Raw genomic sequence first — 16439 nt, 5'->3', positions numbered from 1 at the left:
CCACTGACCTCCAGTGATGCAGAAGGAGGATTTCATCCTCTTGAATTACTGTGATTTCCACCCTCCAACACTCACTCTATACCAAATCTGTTTATTCTTCATGCTGCAGTGACCAGGGTTTTCCCCATAGTCATTAGGATGAAGACTAAAGATGAATATGCTGATCTTTGGATAACTGGACTTCTCAATGCTTTCAGTTAATACAGTCCTGCAGCACCAGAAAGTCACAACAGGCCCATCACAAATTAAGATTAGTGACATGACCAATAGGGAAAAAATGAACTGGCAAAGATGTGGAAACTACAATGAAACCCACTGACAGAAATAGTCAACCATTTTTTCCCCAATTTTTAAAAAATAATTTCTTTTATCACTTTTTTAAAATTAAGGATTGTTACACTGTTGGCCATTTAGGTACGTGAAATCAGTCTACAGCTGCAGTCATTCAGTTGTTGAGTAGTCAACTGCCGATTGAGGTGTTCAGCTGTGAGGCTTTTACTTAACCAAAAGCAGATCATTTCTGTGACGAGTGTTATAAAGTTCAGAATATGCATGTGTCTTCCCTTCTGGTATAGGATCTGGCACGATGGAAAAGTCGCAGAAGAAGCGCTTCACAGGACCTAATTAAAAAAGAAGCAGAGAGAAAAAAGATGGAAAGATTATTGAGTGGCAGTGATGGAACAAGTGAGCGAAGGAAAAGCATCAAGACTTACAGAGAAATTGTGGAAGAGAAGTAGGTTGTTCTACGGAAGTGCAATTGCATATTTAAGAATACTGGGTGCTTCAAGTATTTTGTGTAGCTGTTGCTCTGCTTGTAGTGGGGACATCATGCCTGAGGAAAGAAATGAGCTACTCTAACAGTTACACATAATCACTGTAGTGTGGATTGTAGAGGAGAATTTGGCCCAAATTTCACCTCAGGCTTGGTGCACATGGGTAATTCTCTCTGTATTAATCTTTCTTGTGTTGCCTCCCACACAGAGAGAGAAGAGAAAAGGAGCTGCATGAGGCCTACAAGAATGCCAGGTCACGTGAGGAGGCAGAGAGCATACTCCAACAATACATTGAAAGGTTCACCATTAGCGAAGCTGTCCTTGAACGCTTGGAGATGCCAAAAATTCTGGAAAGAAGCCATTCGGTGGAGCCAAATTCATCATCACCACTGAAGGACCCAAATCCTATGAGATACTTACGGCAACAATCACTGCCTCCTCCAAAATACACTGCCACGATCGAAGCAACCATTGTTCCCATCAGCGAATCGGAAGCCAGTGTTTCAACAGGCCAAACATCTCCAAGCAAAACTGTTGTCTCCAAGGCTGTGCCTATGCTGACACCCAAGCCTTACGCACAACCCAAAAACACACAACAGGTCTTGAAAACATTTAAGGTAAGATGCCTTGCACTGGTCAAAATCAATTAAATGTCAAAGGAACAACAACATACGTCACGTGAATTCATAAATGTGAAAGGCAATTTAGGATTAAGGCATATGGGAAGCAACATAGCCATACATTACAAAATTCATCATTTTGTTTTTTTTGTGGTGAGAGAAAAACAAATGGGGGGTGTTGTCAGCTTTGCCTATTATTAAGGTTGCCTCACACTTGCATTATAAGACCCTGTATTCAGTTGCTTATAACTTTATGAATCTTTAATCACTGAGACTGAAATTTTCCATGCCAGTTGTGTGCCTCAGGCTGAATTTTTTACCTCACTCTATTCAAACCCTGCTCTGAAGACAAACATATTCATTTTCTTATAAGCTTTTTTATGGCTTTTCTGTGGTGCTGTACTGTCTGTGTGCTTCATGAATATTAATGGATTTATTTTCACAACACCTTGTTGAGAAGGGGTATTATTATCCCCATTTTACAGATGGGGAACTGAGGCACAGAGAAATTTAAGGTAAAATATTCATTAATTCTGAGTGCCCAAGGTGAGATGCTGAGGACCTGATTTTTCAGAGTTCTTCAAATTATAGAGCACTTTAAACATTCAAAACACAGCTCCCATTGACTTCAGTTGCAACTGTGTGGGGGCAGCACTTCTGCAAATCAGACTCGAGGGTCTCAAGTCAGACACCCAGAAAATGAGGAACACACAATGAGTGACCACTTGTGAAATGTCTGGTTTAAGTGACTTGCCCAGCATTACAGAGAAACTCTGTGGCAGTAGCAAGGACAGAATCTTGTTCTCCAGGGCAGCATTTACCTGAGTGAACCATAATGATTTATAATGGCTGGTGATTAGAATATAAAGCATTCTCCTACATAAGTTTTAAATTAACAAATGGAAAAAGAAAGAGACCTTAAAATACCATTGAATGAGATCATCAATGCACAATTAAGGTTTTCTCCCCTAAACCGTGATCCACCCTCCTACTCTAATCCTAAATTAATTCCCTATACATAAACAAAAATAAAAATAGTTCCTATCCCCCTTAATACACTTGAGGTGTAATATGCTATCCAAGCAACCCCTTACCCTAAATTAGCATATTTCTTCCTTTCCTCTTCTTGCATGATGTCGGCTACCCTGGTGCTTGTCTTGTTGTACTCAGAATCCATTGTAATTTCCTTGGAACAGAGATTGTGTCTTTACTTCATGTATAAAGCAAAATACATTTCTATTATGCTAGATTAATATTTTATATCTCGAAATATATTTTTCTGGTGTTCACTGCCAGAGGGTTCATGTGGATTTGCTGAAATATAAAACTAGTAACTCAATTTTTCCTCAGTTGACTTGATCAGCCTCTTGAAGTTTGAATTTTACAGCTGTTATTGCATGACCCATGGATCTTTCTCTGGCTTCTGATCCTGACTATTTTAAAAAATTCATAGAATGAAAATAAAGGGAAGAAGCAGGTATATATGGACAAACTGAAGAGAACATGCGTAGTCTCCTCAGAGCTTAGCTGCTTACTTTATGCAGGACAGTGTGATCTATTTCAGTAAGAATTATCCAAAAAAGAATTGTTATACAATTGCTTTACCCTGTTTAAATTAAAACACTGATATATTTATGATGCTTTGCCATGATGACAGTGTGTTGACTAGCTCCAGATCAGGAGGAGGGGAATATGTTTGTTTAACTCTGCAACCAGGGCATCTGTTCTGATCATTCAAACATTTGCTTTCCCTCCCTGTGTAAATAGAGAAATGTTTTAGTCTAAACAGAGACATGAAAATGGATGGCTTAACTCGCCAGTATTTTTTCTGGCTTTTTTATTTTTAAAAGCTTTCATGACCTGTCTAGTAGATAATACAACAAAATCCCAGAGGACTTGTGGGTTCAAGACCTGCCAACATTTGTATTCAGAATTAAACTGTGAGTAATATTGACTTGGGCAGACGATGGAAGTGGTAGGAGAGGTTGTCTTTTTTTATTGCATCATGATAACATTTGACATATACACTAAAATCTGCTTTTCACCATTTAAGGTCATTTTTTGCAAGGTGCTAAGCACCTTCAACTCTCATTACTTTCCCTGGGAGTTGAGGGCACTGAGCATCTCACAAAAAATACCCACTCCCTGGCAGCGTTGGACCTTTAATGAATTTCCCTAACATACAGAGCAGAGCCTTGACTGATCACACAAACAGGAAAAGTCAGCAGAAAGTGCAGTTTGCTCTTGGTCCACAGTTGGTTGTGTATTCCAAATTGAGTTGCTATCCAGGAGGGTTCTACCCAGACTGTTGACTCAAAAAAGTAAACCAAGGGTAGCTGAATGGAGAAAGATTGAGAGGTGAGGGGAAACTGTATGCCACTTTAAATGTTTCAGTGTATTGAAAAGACCTGTTCCCTGTCCTTCATGTTCTTTGCATCAATTTTGAATAGTACTCTAAAGCATAATGTTCCAAGGAATGGCTTGCATCTGAATTTGTACTTAATTTTTATGTATATAGTACTTGTAGATTAGTCATTAGTTTCTCTCTCTATCTCTCTCTCTTCTTTTGCTTTTATTGAAGCTTCCCCATCCCTAATATTCCCTGATTTTTCCTACTGACTAAGCGACCACGCTGATTTTGTCCTCTTTAAAAAAACAACACTTTTTAGGTTAATGACCACAAAAGTGTATTTACAACTTATGGGGGAGAAAAAATTTATCTTCTCCACCTGGATTTCCTAGTGATCCTATCTCCTGAGTGTCTGTATTTTTACTGTAAACTCTTCAGGGCAGGGACTGTCTTTCATTGTGTGCTAAACCATTGTTAGTATTGTATAGATTCTTTATTATTTTATTAATGAAAAATACATGCCACCTTGATCTTAGAATCATAGAATATCAGGGTTGGAAGGGACCTCAGGAGGTCATCGAGTCCAACCCCCTGCTCAAAGCAGGACCAATCCCCAACTAAATCATCCCAGCCAGGGCTTTGTCAAGCCTGACCTTAAAAACTTCTAAGGAAGGAGATTCCACCACCTCCCTAGGTAATGAATTCCAGTGCTTTATCACCCTCCTAATGAAAAAGTTTTTTCTAATATCCAACCTAAACCTCCCCCACTGCAACTTGAGACCATTACTCCTCGTTCTGTCATCTGCTGCACTGAGAACAGTCTACATCCATCCTCTTTGGAACCCCCTTTCAGATAGTTGAAAGCAGCTATCAAATCCCCCCTCATTCTTTTCTTCTGCAGACTAAACAATCCCAGTTCCCTCAGCCTCTCCTCATAAGTCACGTATTCCAGTCCCCTAATCATTTTTGTTGCCCTCCGCTGGACGCTTTCCAATTTTTCCACATCCTTCTTGTAGTGTGGGGCCCAAAACTGGAGACACTACTCTAGATGAGGCCTCACCAATGTCCAGTAGAGGGGAACGATCACGTCCCTCGATCTGCTGGCAATGCCCCTACGTATACAGCTCAAAATGCCGTTACTCTTCTTGGCAACAAGGGCACACTGTTGTTATATCCAGCTTCTCGTCCACTGTAACCCCTAGGTCCTTTTCTGCAGTACTGCTGTCTAGCCATTTGGTTCCTTGTCTGTAGCAGTACATGGGATTCTTCCATCCTGAGTGCAGGACTCCCCACTTGTCCCTTGTTGAACCTCACCAGATTTCTTTTGGCCCATTCCTCTAATTTGTTTAGGTCCCTCTGTATCCTATCCCTACCCTCCAGCATATCTACCACTCCTCCCAGTTTAGTGTCATCTGCAAACTTGCTGAGGGTGCAATCCACACCATCCGCCAGATCATTAATGAAGATATTGAACAATATTGAAGATATTGATATCTTCTGTGTTATTTCCTCAGAGTATTTATTTATTGTTCTGCAGGTAGATGGAAAAGTCTGTATGAATGGCGAAACCTTCAATGGACTTGAAGAGAAGGATAAAGAATGTACAACAGTGATATTTGCTCCTTCACTAAGAAGATCTCCAAAGTTTGAAGGGGTCACAGAGGATGGATCTCTGGTGGAACTGAAACAGGACACCACTAGCATTGAGCTCAGTTTAAAGAGGCCTGCCACTCACACTGTGCACAGAGAGCTGACAGTAAGAATAAAACAAACTCATCAGCTGTGTCTTCTCTGCATATTTTCTTTTGCATAATGAATTTAACCACTAGCTAATGGAAAGCCAAGGGGCTAAATTTGTTTTAATTCCAGGATCTGCCCAGGTCAGAAGCATTTATACTTCTTAAAATTTAGTGTTTCTGCTTTAGGAAGGTAAAGGAACTTTGCAGTTGGCTTTTGGTTTTGTAGACCATGCAACTGATAAGCGTGCTTTAAATCTGCTGGCATGTTTCATTATGTCCCATTAAGAGTGTGACTGTCTGTCCCAGCTATTGTGCAAATTTATTCAGCTCTTCTACTGATGTTAGCTGATTAGATCAGCAACATAATTAGAGTGTGTGAGCCACTATAATTAGTTGCAGTTCTCCAGATTCAAACAAGAGGATGTTAATGTTTGGTAATTTTTGCATTCAGATCGTCTCTATTCCTTTATCAAAAAGGGGATAAATTATTGAAATACATTGGGTCAGTTTGCTTCCCAACCACCTAAACAAAGAGACCAATTGTAACTTTTCATCTCTCTTGCTATTTTGAGGGACAGGGCAGAAAACAATGGGAGCATATCACAGCAGGTCTCTAGGTGCTGCACAATGTAAAAATAAATAAATAAAGCAAGGACTATCCTACATGAAAAGCACCAAAAATGAGTGTAAACAAATTGGGGGTTGGGAAAATCTGTCCTTTCTCACCATGTACCAAAGATACAAAATCAAGAACACCACAAAAATAACAAAAGGTAGGAATGGTGCTGTGCTACTTTTTCCTAAACTTCGTAGTATTGGCCAGACCCGCTATGCTGGGAATGGGGTTTTGATTCATCCCAGCTTCCTGGGATAGGAAAGCCTGCTTCATCCCTGGCTTGCATTCTTGGCAATGGACCCTCTTCTCTTAGTGCTGGTTCTGAACCCAACCATGAGGTCAGGAACAAGTGTGGGAAGCCAGATTATGTCAGGAGAACAGACCTGGGATTGTCAGAAGGAGCTGGTTTGGAGCCAAGAGTGGGTGATAACAGAAAGGCTGGCTGGTGGCAGAGTGAAAGTTGGTTGGGGAGTGATAATGAATTGGACCTACCTGGGGATGAGGATTACCACTATCCTAAAGAGGTTGAGGTGAGAATGTTTGATAGATACAGGGGCCTCATCTTCTAGGAGGGAGCAGCAGCTGAAAGGGAGTTAAAGGTATAATTATAGTCAGAAGAGTGATTATGTGAATAATGGCACCTGATCCTGTTAGCACTGCAAGACCATATAGCTATGGAAGAGTAAGCTGGTTACTATTCTGCCTTAGTCTTCACCTCCTACAGCGATGAAGGTGATATCATAGAAGTGTCTAAATTGATATAGCTTGAAATTTTCTGTCTATCCAGTTTCTGTTTGCAGAATTGTATTGCCAGCGGTAGTGATGGTATAGAAGGAATACAGCTTGAATTTTCAGATACCAGGTTGAGTTTGCAGCACTGACATTTACAAAACAACCTTTTGGTTTGTAAATTGAGTAAACATATGAGTCTTTGGAACAGAATAAATATGCACTCACACTGCCATTTTTAGAGTTTCTTCTCACTAAAGTTTTTGTAATTCCACATTCATGATTGAATCAGCAATGTAATTAGATGGTATAAACCATTATAATTAGTCTTAGCTTTGCAGCTTCAAACAAAATAATGTTAGTATTCTGGTGTGTTGTGTGGTGTTTGGCATTTTTAGTTTTCAGAAATTCCGTGCTCCATTGCACAGCTATAATTGTAATAGGTAATTTAGATGCAGTGGGGTGTAATGAATAGATTGACATCAGAAATGATCTATCAATTATAACAAGAACACCAGGTCTGTGTGTGGCACAGTGGTAAATTAAGGTGTAAAATCACTGTCTTAATAGTCTAAGGAACAGCTGAGAGGTATGAGGTCTGCTCTTTCAAGATTATGCAGCTTGGTTATCCTTGTCCAAGAGAGAAGTATCTTCAGTCAGGGTTTGCATACAGATGGCTTTAGTTTTAATTTGCTTCCTTGTCTTGCTAACTTTGGACCAGACTGAAATGGTACTTCTCATTTTTGTATTGCAGATTCGCTGAAAAAGAGTCAAGAGGGAGAGAGCAGACCTTTAGAATTTCTTATGGCCAGTGAAACTAGTAGATGAAGGGGAAGGGAGCTATAGAGAATTACCAAAATGGCCTTCAAGATAAAAATTCACTCCTAAATAATGACATGATACATTATAATCCATTGCCACATAGAAACAAATGAAAATAAAATATTATAAGAGCAGAATCTACTAGCTTCACAATTCTTAAGGTTGAGGAAACTCTTCTGAAAGGAGAATCTCTTTTAAGGGACTACTAACACCATGAAAAAACTTCCTTCTGGTCTGAAACTTGACTGAAAAGATTTAATTCTGCTATGGTTGGCTTTTTATATAGCTTTAACAATTTGATTTAGCAGTTTATGAATCAGAAGGTTTACAAAAAAGTGTGGCAATTTCTGTTTTTGTTTTGGATTTTGCCTGCTCAGTTCCAATAACTAAAACTTTTGAGATGCTATTGCCAAGTTGTAATTAAATCAATTTTCTTATTGTCCAGAAAAATGCACTTTTAAAAGAACTGCTTGTCTACTACGCTTTATAGAGCGGGAAGAAACTAGAGAGAAAATAATAAAACTTAACACTTGCATAGTACTTCCCATTTTCAAAGTGCTTTATAAACTTTAATTTATTCAAATAAAACTTTTGTATGATAAATTATCTTCATTGTGTGAGTGAGACTATTGAGGTTGAGGAAGTTAAATGGCTTAACTAAAATATCAGAAGGTGGCAGTGTAAAAACCTGGATTAGAATTTGGATTTTTTTTTTGGCTTTAATCCTATGTTTAGACAATTAGATTATGTTTTCCTCTTTTAAATCACAACTGCCTAGGAAAGGGACCTGGAGGAAAGGGGGAAACGTTTAATGAGACCTGATCTGAAGGAGAGACAGAGTGTGGCAACTGCAGAGGAAATAAATAAGATGTTTTGATAGGTAACCTAGGGAATTTGGTTTTAAATGGAGGTAATAATGATTCCTCTGTACTAGACCCTTATCAGACCTTATTTGGAATGTTCTCTGCATTATTAATCACTGATCTTAAAGAATGGTGTCCAAAGGTTAGAAAGTGGACAGAGCAAGGTAACAAGACTAGTTTGAGAATGTAGAGGGAATATAGTGTGAGGAAAGGAAGTAAATAAATTGAACTTGGGGAAAAAAAGATGGCAGGAGACCTGCTTGTTATTTAGGGTTGGGGAAACAGAGGGCTTACGTTTACATGTTCTAATCCTACTATACATCTTTCATAATCCAAATATTTCTTTGTTCCTGTTTCCATGGCCACCAGGACTGGAATAAGGCATGAGCATGACAGGCCTGTTCCTAAGACCTTAGCTTCTGGAGTCATGTGATCACATCAGAATCTCGTCTTTCCTATGACTTTCCCCCCACCCACCCCGCCATCCTCTTGGTCTTGGAGAAAAGTTTGAAAACATGAACCAAGTGTAAATCAATGCAATGATGTCTGCCTGAGTCTGCAGACAGCCTGAAATAACAGCCCCTAAGAGGGGTGAACTTCCCCATGCATCTCAATTGGGAGTTAATTATACGCAAATTAGTATGGCGTGGTGGTAGCCTCCTACATCATGTCAGCAAAGGACTGTGGGTGAGTGGACAGAGAAGAGTCGAATATGCTTCGCTTGTGCACCAAAGAGATATTGAAGCTGATGAGCTAAGTACTAAGCGTTATCCCCCTCTGCACTGTCTTCTCTGGAGAAAGAAGGGTCTTCTGCTGCTCCTGAAGGAAGGGGGGGTGTCCCTGCTGCTCTTCCTGGGGGGAAAAGAGGGTCCCATGCTGCAGTCTCTACCACCAACACTTCAAGTAGACGGCAGGGCCACAGCGCAGGGATGGAGCCAAATGGAAACCCATGTCATCATATTCCTAGGGCATAGATTGCCTTAATGTGGTCTGATTGACACTACCTGGCTGACTTACAGTGAACTGGAGTCACTAGCAAAAGGAGCTACTAGAAGTTTCTGACAGCACAGCTTGTGTATATGTAGAGGGAAGTGGCAAGGGGAATAGGATGGGAAATCAAAATGGTGTTAATAGAGATTGTCAAGATTTATATTTAAAATGAGTATAAAGCACAGGTGTTTTCATGGTAGAGAAGACTACGGACTGGATTTCTGTGATGAAGTAGTAACAAAGCATGGATCTGCAAGTATGTAGGCTCAAGGTTTTGTAAGACTCCTTTCTAGCTAATTAATGGTGGTTCTGGAATGCCAAGGCAGCATCTCACCCACTCCTACTCCTTGTAGAAGATGATCGGTGTGGTATATAGTTCCCAAAAATAAGGGGAACCTCTTTCTGTGGGCCTGATTCAGCACAATATTACTTAATTTCTGCACTCTGGAAATGAATTGTGGTCCCCTTATTTGAAGTCTGGTCCTAATGCGCCTTGGAATATGGGGGGAAAGAGAGGCAGAAAAATAGCCAAGAGGAGGTAGTGGACTGGGGAAAGAGAGAATTCTTTCCTGGGGAAAAATTTCAAGTATATAAAATCAAACATATTTTTTTAAGCATTGAAATTATTCCATTCACTTGCCTTTCACTGATTTTTTTGTTTTGGGGTTGGGTTTTTTTTTTTTTTTGGTTTTGCTTTTACTTTCAGTCAAGTGAGTTAGGGCTTTTGGTCTATTTCTGCCACTCCCCAAGCTTTGAATAAGGCAGCATTATTTTTCTGGAGGCAGCGCTTCTGTCTGCCAACAATAGCTGTTTCTAGTGGGATGGGTTTTCTCTCATCTTCTTACTTTCCCAACGTCCTTGTTGACTTTTCTCTCAATTGTCAGTTTCAGTCACCTCTGCTTACGTTTTTTGTTATGTTCCATGTGAGTTTTGGCCTCTTTTCCCTTCTTATTATTGGTCCCCTGGTGTTTTGCGTTCACTTGTCAAATAGACTAGTCCTGTCTTCTCTTTGCCTGGCTTGTTTTCCTTTGATGCTCCATAGTGTTGTGCTAAAGCAGATCAGGTGGCCCAAAGCATCATTTACAATAGAGGAAGATGCTCTGCATTCAGTATGCTGCTTTCTTGCCCAAACATGCAGAAGAGTTTAGTCAAGCTTCACCATATCATAGACCAATACAATCTTGTCTTTGTGGGTTTTTAGAGGCATGGATGGTCCCTTTATGAGCTTTCCAGTCATGTCCTAGCTCAGATCCAGGCATCGTTCCAACAAAATAATTGAGAGGGAAAAAGAGAGACATATGCGGTACTGGTAACAACCTGCAATGGGAGATTCATTTGGGGTGTACGTGGCCACTGTCTAGACTATTTTGTAGATGCAGAAAATTACAGCACCAGTCCTGGCAGCCATTGGAAAGGAATGGATCTCCCCCACCAGAAGTATAGTAGAGAGAAATATTTCTAAGCATGTCTGTCTGCTTGTGTCTGGTATATATGTGGAATTGTTAAGTAGATCTCTATTCCTTAAACCTGAACACATCTTTCTCCAGTTAGTATTGAAAGGGCTGGTAATTCTGTAGTCTAGTTATTCAGCAAGCTGATATCTTTACTAGCCTGTGATCCAGCTGAAGATCTTAAAATGCTCTCTGAACATGAATAGAGTAAGCCTAAAAACACTCCTGTGAGGAATAGTATGTGCGGCATATCTCTAATTTACAGCTGGAGAAACTGAAGCAGAGGCCCAAAGATTAACTAGCCCAGGATAACACGGTGTGTCAGTGGCAATGCCAGGAATAGAACCAGGATCGCCTGTTTCCAAGTCCCAGGCTTTAGCTGTTATTAGATCAAGGTTCCTCTCCATTATTAATGGTAAATCCTCACACACAATGAGAATTGTAGCCTTAGTTCTTAAAATTAAAAATTAGAGAAGGCCCAAAAATACCATTTTTAATTTTAAAATTATATTTATATGGATTTTAATGAAATGAGATTAATCTGTCTGTAAGTAACATCATTGTCTTTAAACTGCCCTCTTTTATGGCTATCTAAGAATGGTTAACTTGCATGTAGCTCTATTTGAGGTTGTGAAGTGAAGAGGTAGAAAAAAATTCCAGATTTAAATAGCAAACTAAAAAGAAATTTACCGCCACTGCCATAGGTATTCTGTTAGTTTCCCCTCCCTGTTTGCGTGGCACAAAGGAAACACAAAAGGAACAGGAGTACTTGTGGCACCTTAGAGTCTAACAACTTTATTTGAGCATAAGCTTTCATAGGCTACAGCCCACTTCATCGGATGCATAGAATGGAATATATAGTAAGAAGATATTTATACATACAGAGAACATGAAAAGGAGGAAGTACCCATACCAATTGTAAGAGGCTAATTAATTAAGAGGAGCTATTATCAGCAGGGGAAAAAAAACTTTTGAAGTGATCATCAAGATGGCCCATTTCTGACATTTGACACAAAGGTGTGAGGATACTTAACATGGGGAAATAGATTCAATTAGTGTAATGACCGAGCCATTCCCAGTCTCTGTTTGAACCTAAGTTAATGGTATCTAGTTTGCATATTAATTCAAGTTCAGCAGCTTCTCCTTGGAGTCTGTTTTTGAAGCTTTTCTGTTGCAAAATTGCCACCTTTCAGTCTGTCACTGAGTGATTGGAGAAGTTGAAGTGTTCTCCTGCTGGTTTTTGAATGTTATGATTCCTAATGTCAGATTTGTGTCTGTTTATTCTTTTGCGTACAGACTGTCCAGTTTGGCCAATGTACATGGAAGAGGGGTATTGCTGGCACATGATGGCATATATCACATTGGTAAATGTGCAGGTGAACAAGCCGCTGATGGCGTGGGCTGATGTGATTAGGTCCTATGATGGTGTCACTTGAATAGATATGTGGACAGAGTTGGCATCGGGCTTTGTTGCAAGGATAGGTTCCTGGGTTAGTTATTTTGGTGTGTGGTTGCTGGTGAGTATTTGCTTCAGGTTGGGGGGCTGTCTGTAAGCGAGGACTAGTCTGTCTCCCAAGATCTGTGAGAGTGAAGGATCATCTTTCAGGATAGGTTGTAGATCTTTAATGATGCGCTGGAGGGGTTTTAGTTGGGGGCTGAAGGTGACGGCTAGTGGCGTTCTGTTATTTTCTTTGTTGGGCCTGTCCCCTGTAGTAGGTGACTTCTGGGTACTCTTCTGGCTTTGTCAGTCTCTTTTTTTCACTTCAGCAGGTGGGTATTGTAGTTTTAAGAATGCTTGATAGAGATCTTGTAGGTGTTTGTCTCTGTCTGAGGGATTGGAGCAAATGTGGTTGTATCTTAGAGCTTGGCTGTAAACAATGGATCGTGTGGTGTGTCCTGGATGGAAGCTGGAGGCATGTAGGTAAGTATAATGGTCAGTAGGTTTCTGGTATAGAGTGGTGTTTATGTGACCATCGTTTATTAGCACAGTAGTGTCTAGGAAATGGACTGTTTGTGTGGACTGGTCTTGGCTGAGGTTGATGGTGGGATGGAAATTGTGGAAATCATGGTGGAATTCCTCAAGGGCTCCTTTTCCATGGGTCCAGATGATGAAGATGTCATCAACGTAGCACAAGTAGAGTAGGGGCATTAGGGGACGAGAGCTGAGGAAGCGTTGTTCTACGTCCAACATAAAATGTTGGCAAACTGTGGGGCCACGCAGGTACCCATAGCAGTGCTGCTGATTTGAAGGTATACATTGTCCCCAAATGTGAAATAGTTGTGGTTGAGGACAAAATCACAAAGTTCAGCCACCAGGTTTGCCGTGGCATCATCGGGGATACTGTTCCTGACGGCTAGTAGTCCATCTTTGTGTGGAATGTTGGTGTAGAGGGCTTCTACATCCATAGTGGCCAGGATGGTGTTTTCTGGAAGATCACTGATGGATTGTAGTTTCTTCAGGAAGTCAGTGGTGTCTCGAAGATAGCTGGGAGTGCTGGTAGCGTAGGAAACAGTTTTTCCATCCAAGTAACACTCATTCTCTCTTTATGAAAATGAAATTGTTGAGCTCAGATTAAGGAGATATGGTGGATTATTAGACTAACTGCTGGAGAACAGAGTTGAATTCTGACTTATACAGATGTGGGGATAGGATGGGACCAGAAATCCTCTTTGTGACTCATCATGAAAAGCACATGCAGAATTTGCACAACTCTGCAGAACTGACAGTTATCATGCAAATCACATATCTCCAGCTGATGGTGTCCCCTAAGATTATTCTGTGTGATTTGGAAGAAGAAATGCCTATGTTTGGGTTTCCTTGGTGGTTTCCCATCCAGTGACTGATCCTAGGTGGTAATTTCTGACTTGATTAGAGCATTGGGTGGCTGCAAATAAAAGAGGCTCAGGATTTAGAAAAGCAGAGATGTCACAGCAGTGTTACAGCAATGGTGCTGAACTGTCATGGCATGCAAGGCACCTACCTATGTTAGACCCTGCTCATGTCATTGTTTCCTGCTCAATTTCATTAGTACTATGAAAGCTTTGTTTTGATTAAAATACTGCAATGTATGTATTTTAAGGATGTGCTTTTAAGGTTTGACAAAGCTGTCAGAATTCCATTTGGAACATAATTCTATGTTTAAAACTGCAGTCATAGTAGGATAAAAGCATTTGAGCTAATACTAGCTTTATTGCTATTGAGATCCACTGCAGCTAACTCATTTAGAGTTCAATTTTCAGTAAAACCCATTGCTTTTTAATACTCCTGGATATTTCTTTAGAATATCTCTGCATTCTTGTTGGCTCCAGCTAGCTTGTTTTGCTGCATTTCATTAAATTTGCAATATTGGTATTTTAATTGCCATTGTGCACTAGCAGGAGTAAGTTAATATGTAGTTTGAGTTAATTTATATTAGGAATAAATAAAACTGTACTGTAACTTTTTTTGGTTTTAGATTCTCCCAGTAGCTTAGTCAACTTCCTATGTTTGGTTATGTAAACTCTAGTGGATTCATATGTTTTTTACTCTCTTACAAACAAATGTTTCTGCTATGGGGACAAGTGATATGGTTAGTTGTTCTGACCAATATGGCCACAGATAAAAGTATACATGGGTTGAAATCCTATTTAGCCAGATAGTAGTCCTGTTAGAGCTAGTTATAAATTTTCACATTCAGGTCAAAATACACTGTATAGAATACTACTTTAGATACAGTGGAATATATTGGCGTATTTTAAGATTGCTTCAGTTTCATACCTAGCTCTGTCACAAGGAGAAAATGAATTAGTTTATTTTAGTCACTAATGGACATTTATTAACCAGTTGCTCAATTCTCTTCATAAAATGTATGACTTGGTTAAGCAGGACTGAGGAGTTGGCTAGCTCATACTATGACTGGCTCATTCACAACTGCAAATTAAGCTAAAATATAAAATAGCTTTCCAGCCTCATCCAGAACTTTTTAACTCAAGGGTGACTAACTTTAACTACTGTACTGTTTTAACTACTGTTTAACTATATGTACATGCAGACATAGTGTAAAAACCTTATTACTTGCTGAATGAATTCACCTGCCTTTGAGAACTCTGCTGGAACAGAATCATCATTCCAATGCACAGGTAGGGTGCAGAGATGCAGCATGCCCCAGCTACAGTGGCTAGTGGAGTCAGCCCCTCTATGCCTCCTCTGGGAGGGGTTTTTTGTCACTGGCTTGGAATAAATACTTGCCCAGTGGCCTCTCTTCGTGTGCATCTACAGTGACTCCTTCCTGTGCTGGCCTATTCAGGGCCTGCTTTGAGGACATCCTGCATGGCAATTTTGCCAGCCCACACTTGACTAAAGTTGTGTGTAAGTGGTGCAGAGAGCATTGCATAGATGGTACCCATTGAAAGATAAATGAAAACCATGTCTTTCTTGAGAGCTAGTTATAAATTTTCACATTCAGGTCAAAATACACTGTATAGAATACTACTTTAGATACAGTGGAATATATTGGCATATTTTAAGATTGCTTCAGTTTCATACCTAGTGACAACATGGAATGGCTTATGATAAAAATGTTTGTCATATGTATGAAATATGGCATAATATACAGCATAAAGGGAGGGACATTAATTGTGTTAATGATTCAAGAATTTCTAATACAAGATGCAATGTCCATGTGAAAAAAATACAGTAACATAATAGTGAAATACCTTAAATTATTTAGCATCATACAGAGTGTCAGAAATACAGGGTTTCTTTCCATTGAACTCGACTAGTAGTATGTATTTTTTTTTTCTAAAACATCTTTCAATTTGCAGTATTATTTAGCTTGATGTTGCAGATATTTCATTGTTCAGCATCTGAAGAGAATTAAGTCTCACAAGCATGAACAGACGACATCAGCCGAACACCATTACAAAAGTTAGTTTCTCTGCACCACATAGTTCTTTTCTCCATTTTTAAAGCGTTGCAATAAATAGTGTCCTTGACAATACCATCGCTCAGAATGACGAAATCTTCTCTGTCACCAGTTCAATCTGTTTCTTACTTGAATGCAAAGATTATAGGTGGAACTGGCAATGACTCTTATAGTTATGGTTGTCTAACACTTTCCATAAGAATACCGTTTTCAGCTGTTTATAACTTTTCCAAAGTTTAACCATTCACATTGAAATTTTCCATGCTGGGTGCCTGCTTCAGGCTGAAATTATTTTGCAAAGCTTCAGTTAAAGCAGTTCAGCAGTTCCCAAGAGTGAGGCTAGAGGAAAAATATATTCTTTTAATATTAGCAAAACAATTTTAACAAGAGAACCTCATGTTTTGGAGCACAGGGGTTGTGCTCGGGTCAGAGGTGGCCTGTTGCTTTCCCCATGAAAATCCATCCAAATTTGCCAAGTTATAAACTGCTGAAAATTGCTGTTCCCATATGCTCATAGAGGTTTGTTAGAGGCTGGCAGCAAAATTCTCCAAATACTTTCTCCACAGAGCATGCTCCACTCCC

General features: G+C 39.7%; 1 protein-coding gene across 8 annotated transcripts in view; it reads left to right on the top strand.

Moving 5' to 3' along the window:
* The window catches only part of LIMCH1 (LIM and calponin homology domains 1), a 318197-nt gene that overhangs the window by 252572 nt on the left and 49186 nt on the right, over positions 1–16439 (top strand). For all 8 annotated transcript variants that reach the window (XM_075127957.1, XM_075127958.1, XM_075127959.1 and 5 more), the window contains 3 exons: positions 576–733; positions 982–1390; positions 5281–5499. In XM_075127957.1, the coding sequence (XP_074984058.1) occupies positions 576–733; positions 982–1390; positions 5281–5499 (786 nt within the window). The remainder of the gene's footprint in view (positions 1–575; positions 734–981; positions 1391–5280; positions 5500–16439) is intronic.

The sequence above is a fragment of the Caretta caretta genome, chromosome 4 (genome assembly GCF_965140235.1).
Source record: "Caretta caretta isolate rCarCar2 chromosome 4, rCarCar1.hap1, whole genome shotgun sequence".
Lineage (NCBI taxonomy): Eukaryota > Metazoa > Chordata > Testudines > Cheloniidae > Caretta > Caretta caretta.
The sequence above is the reverse complement of the archived record's forward strand: the minus strand, read 5'-3'. Positions and strand labels throughout refer to the sequence as shown.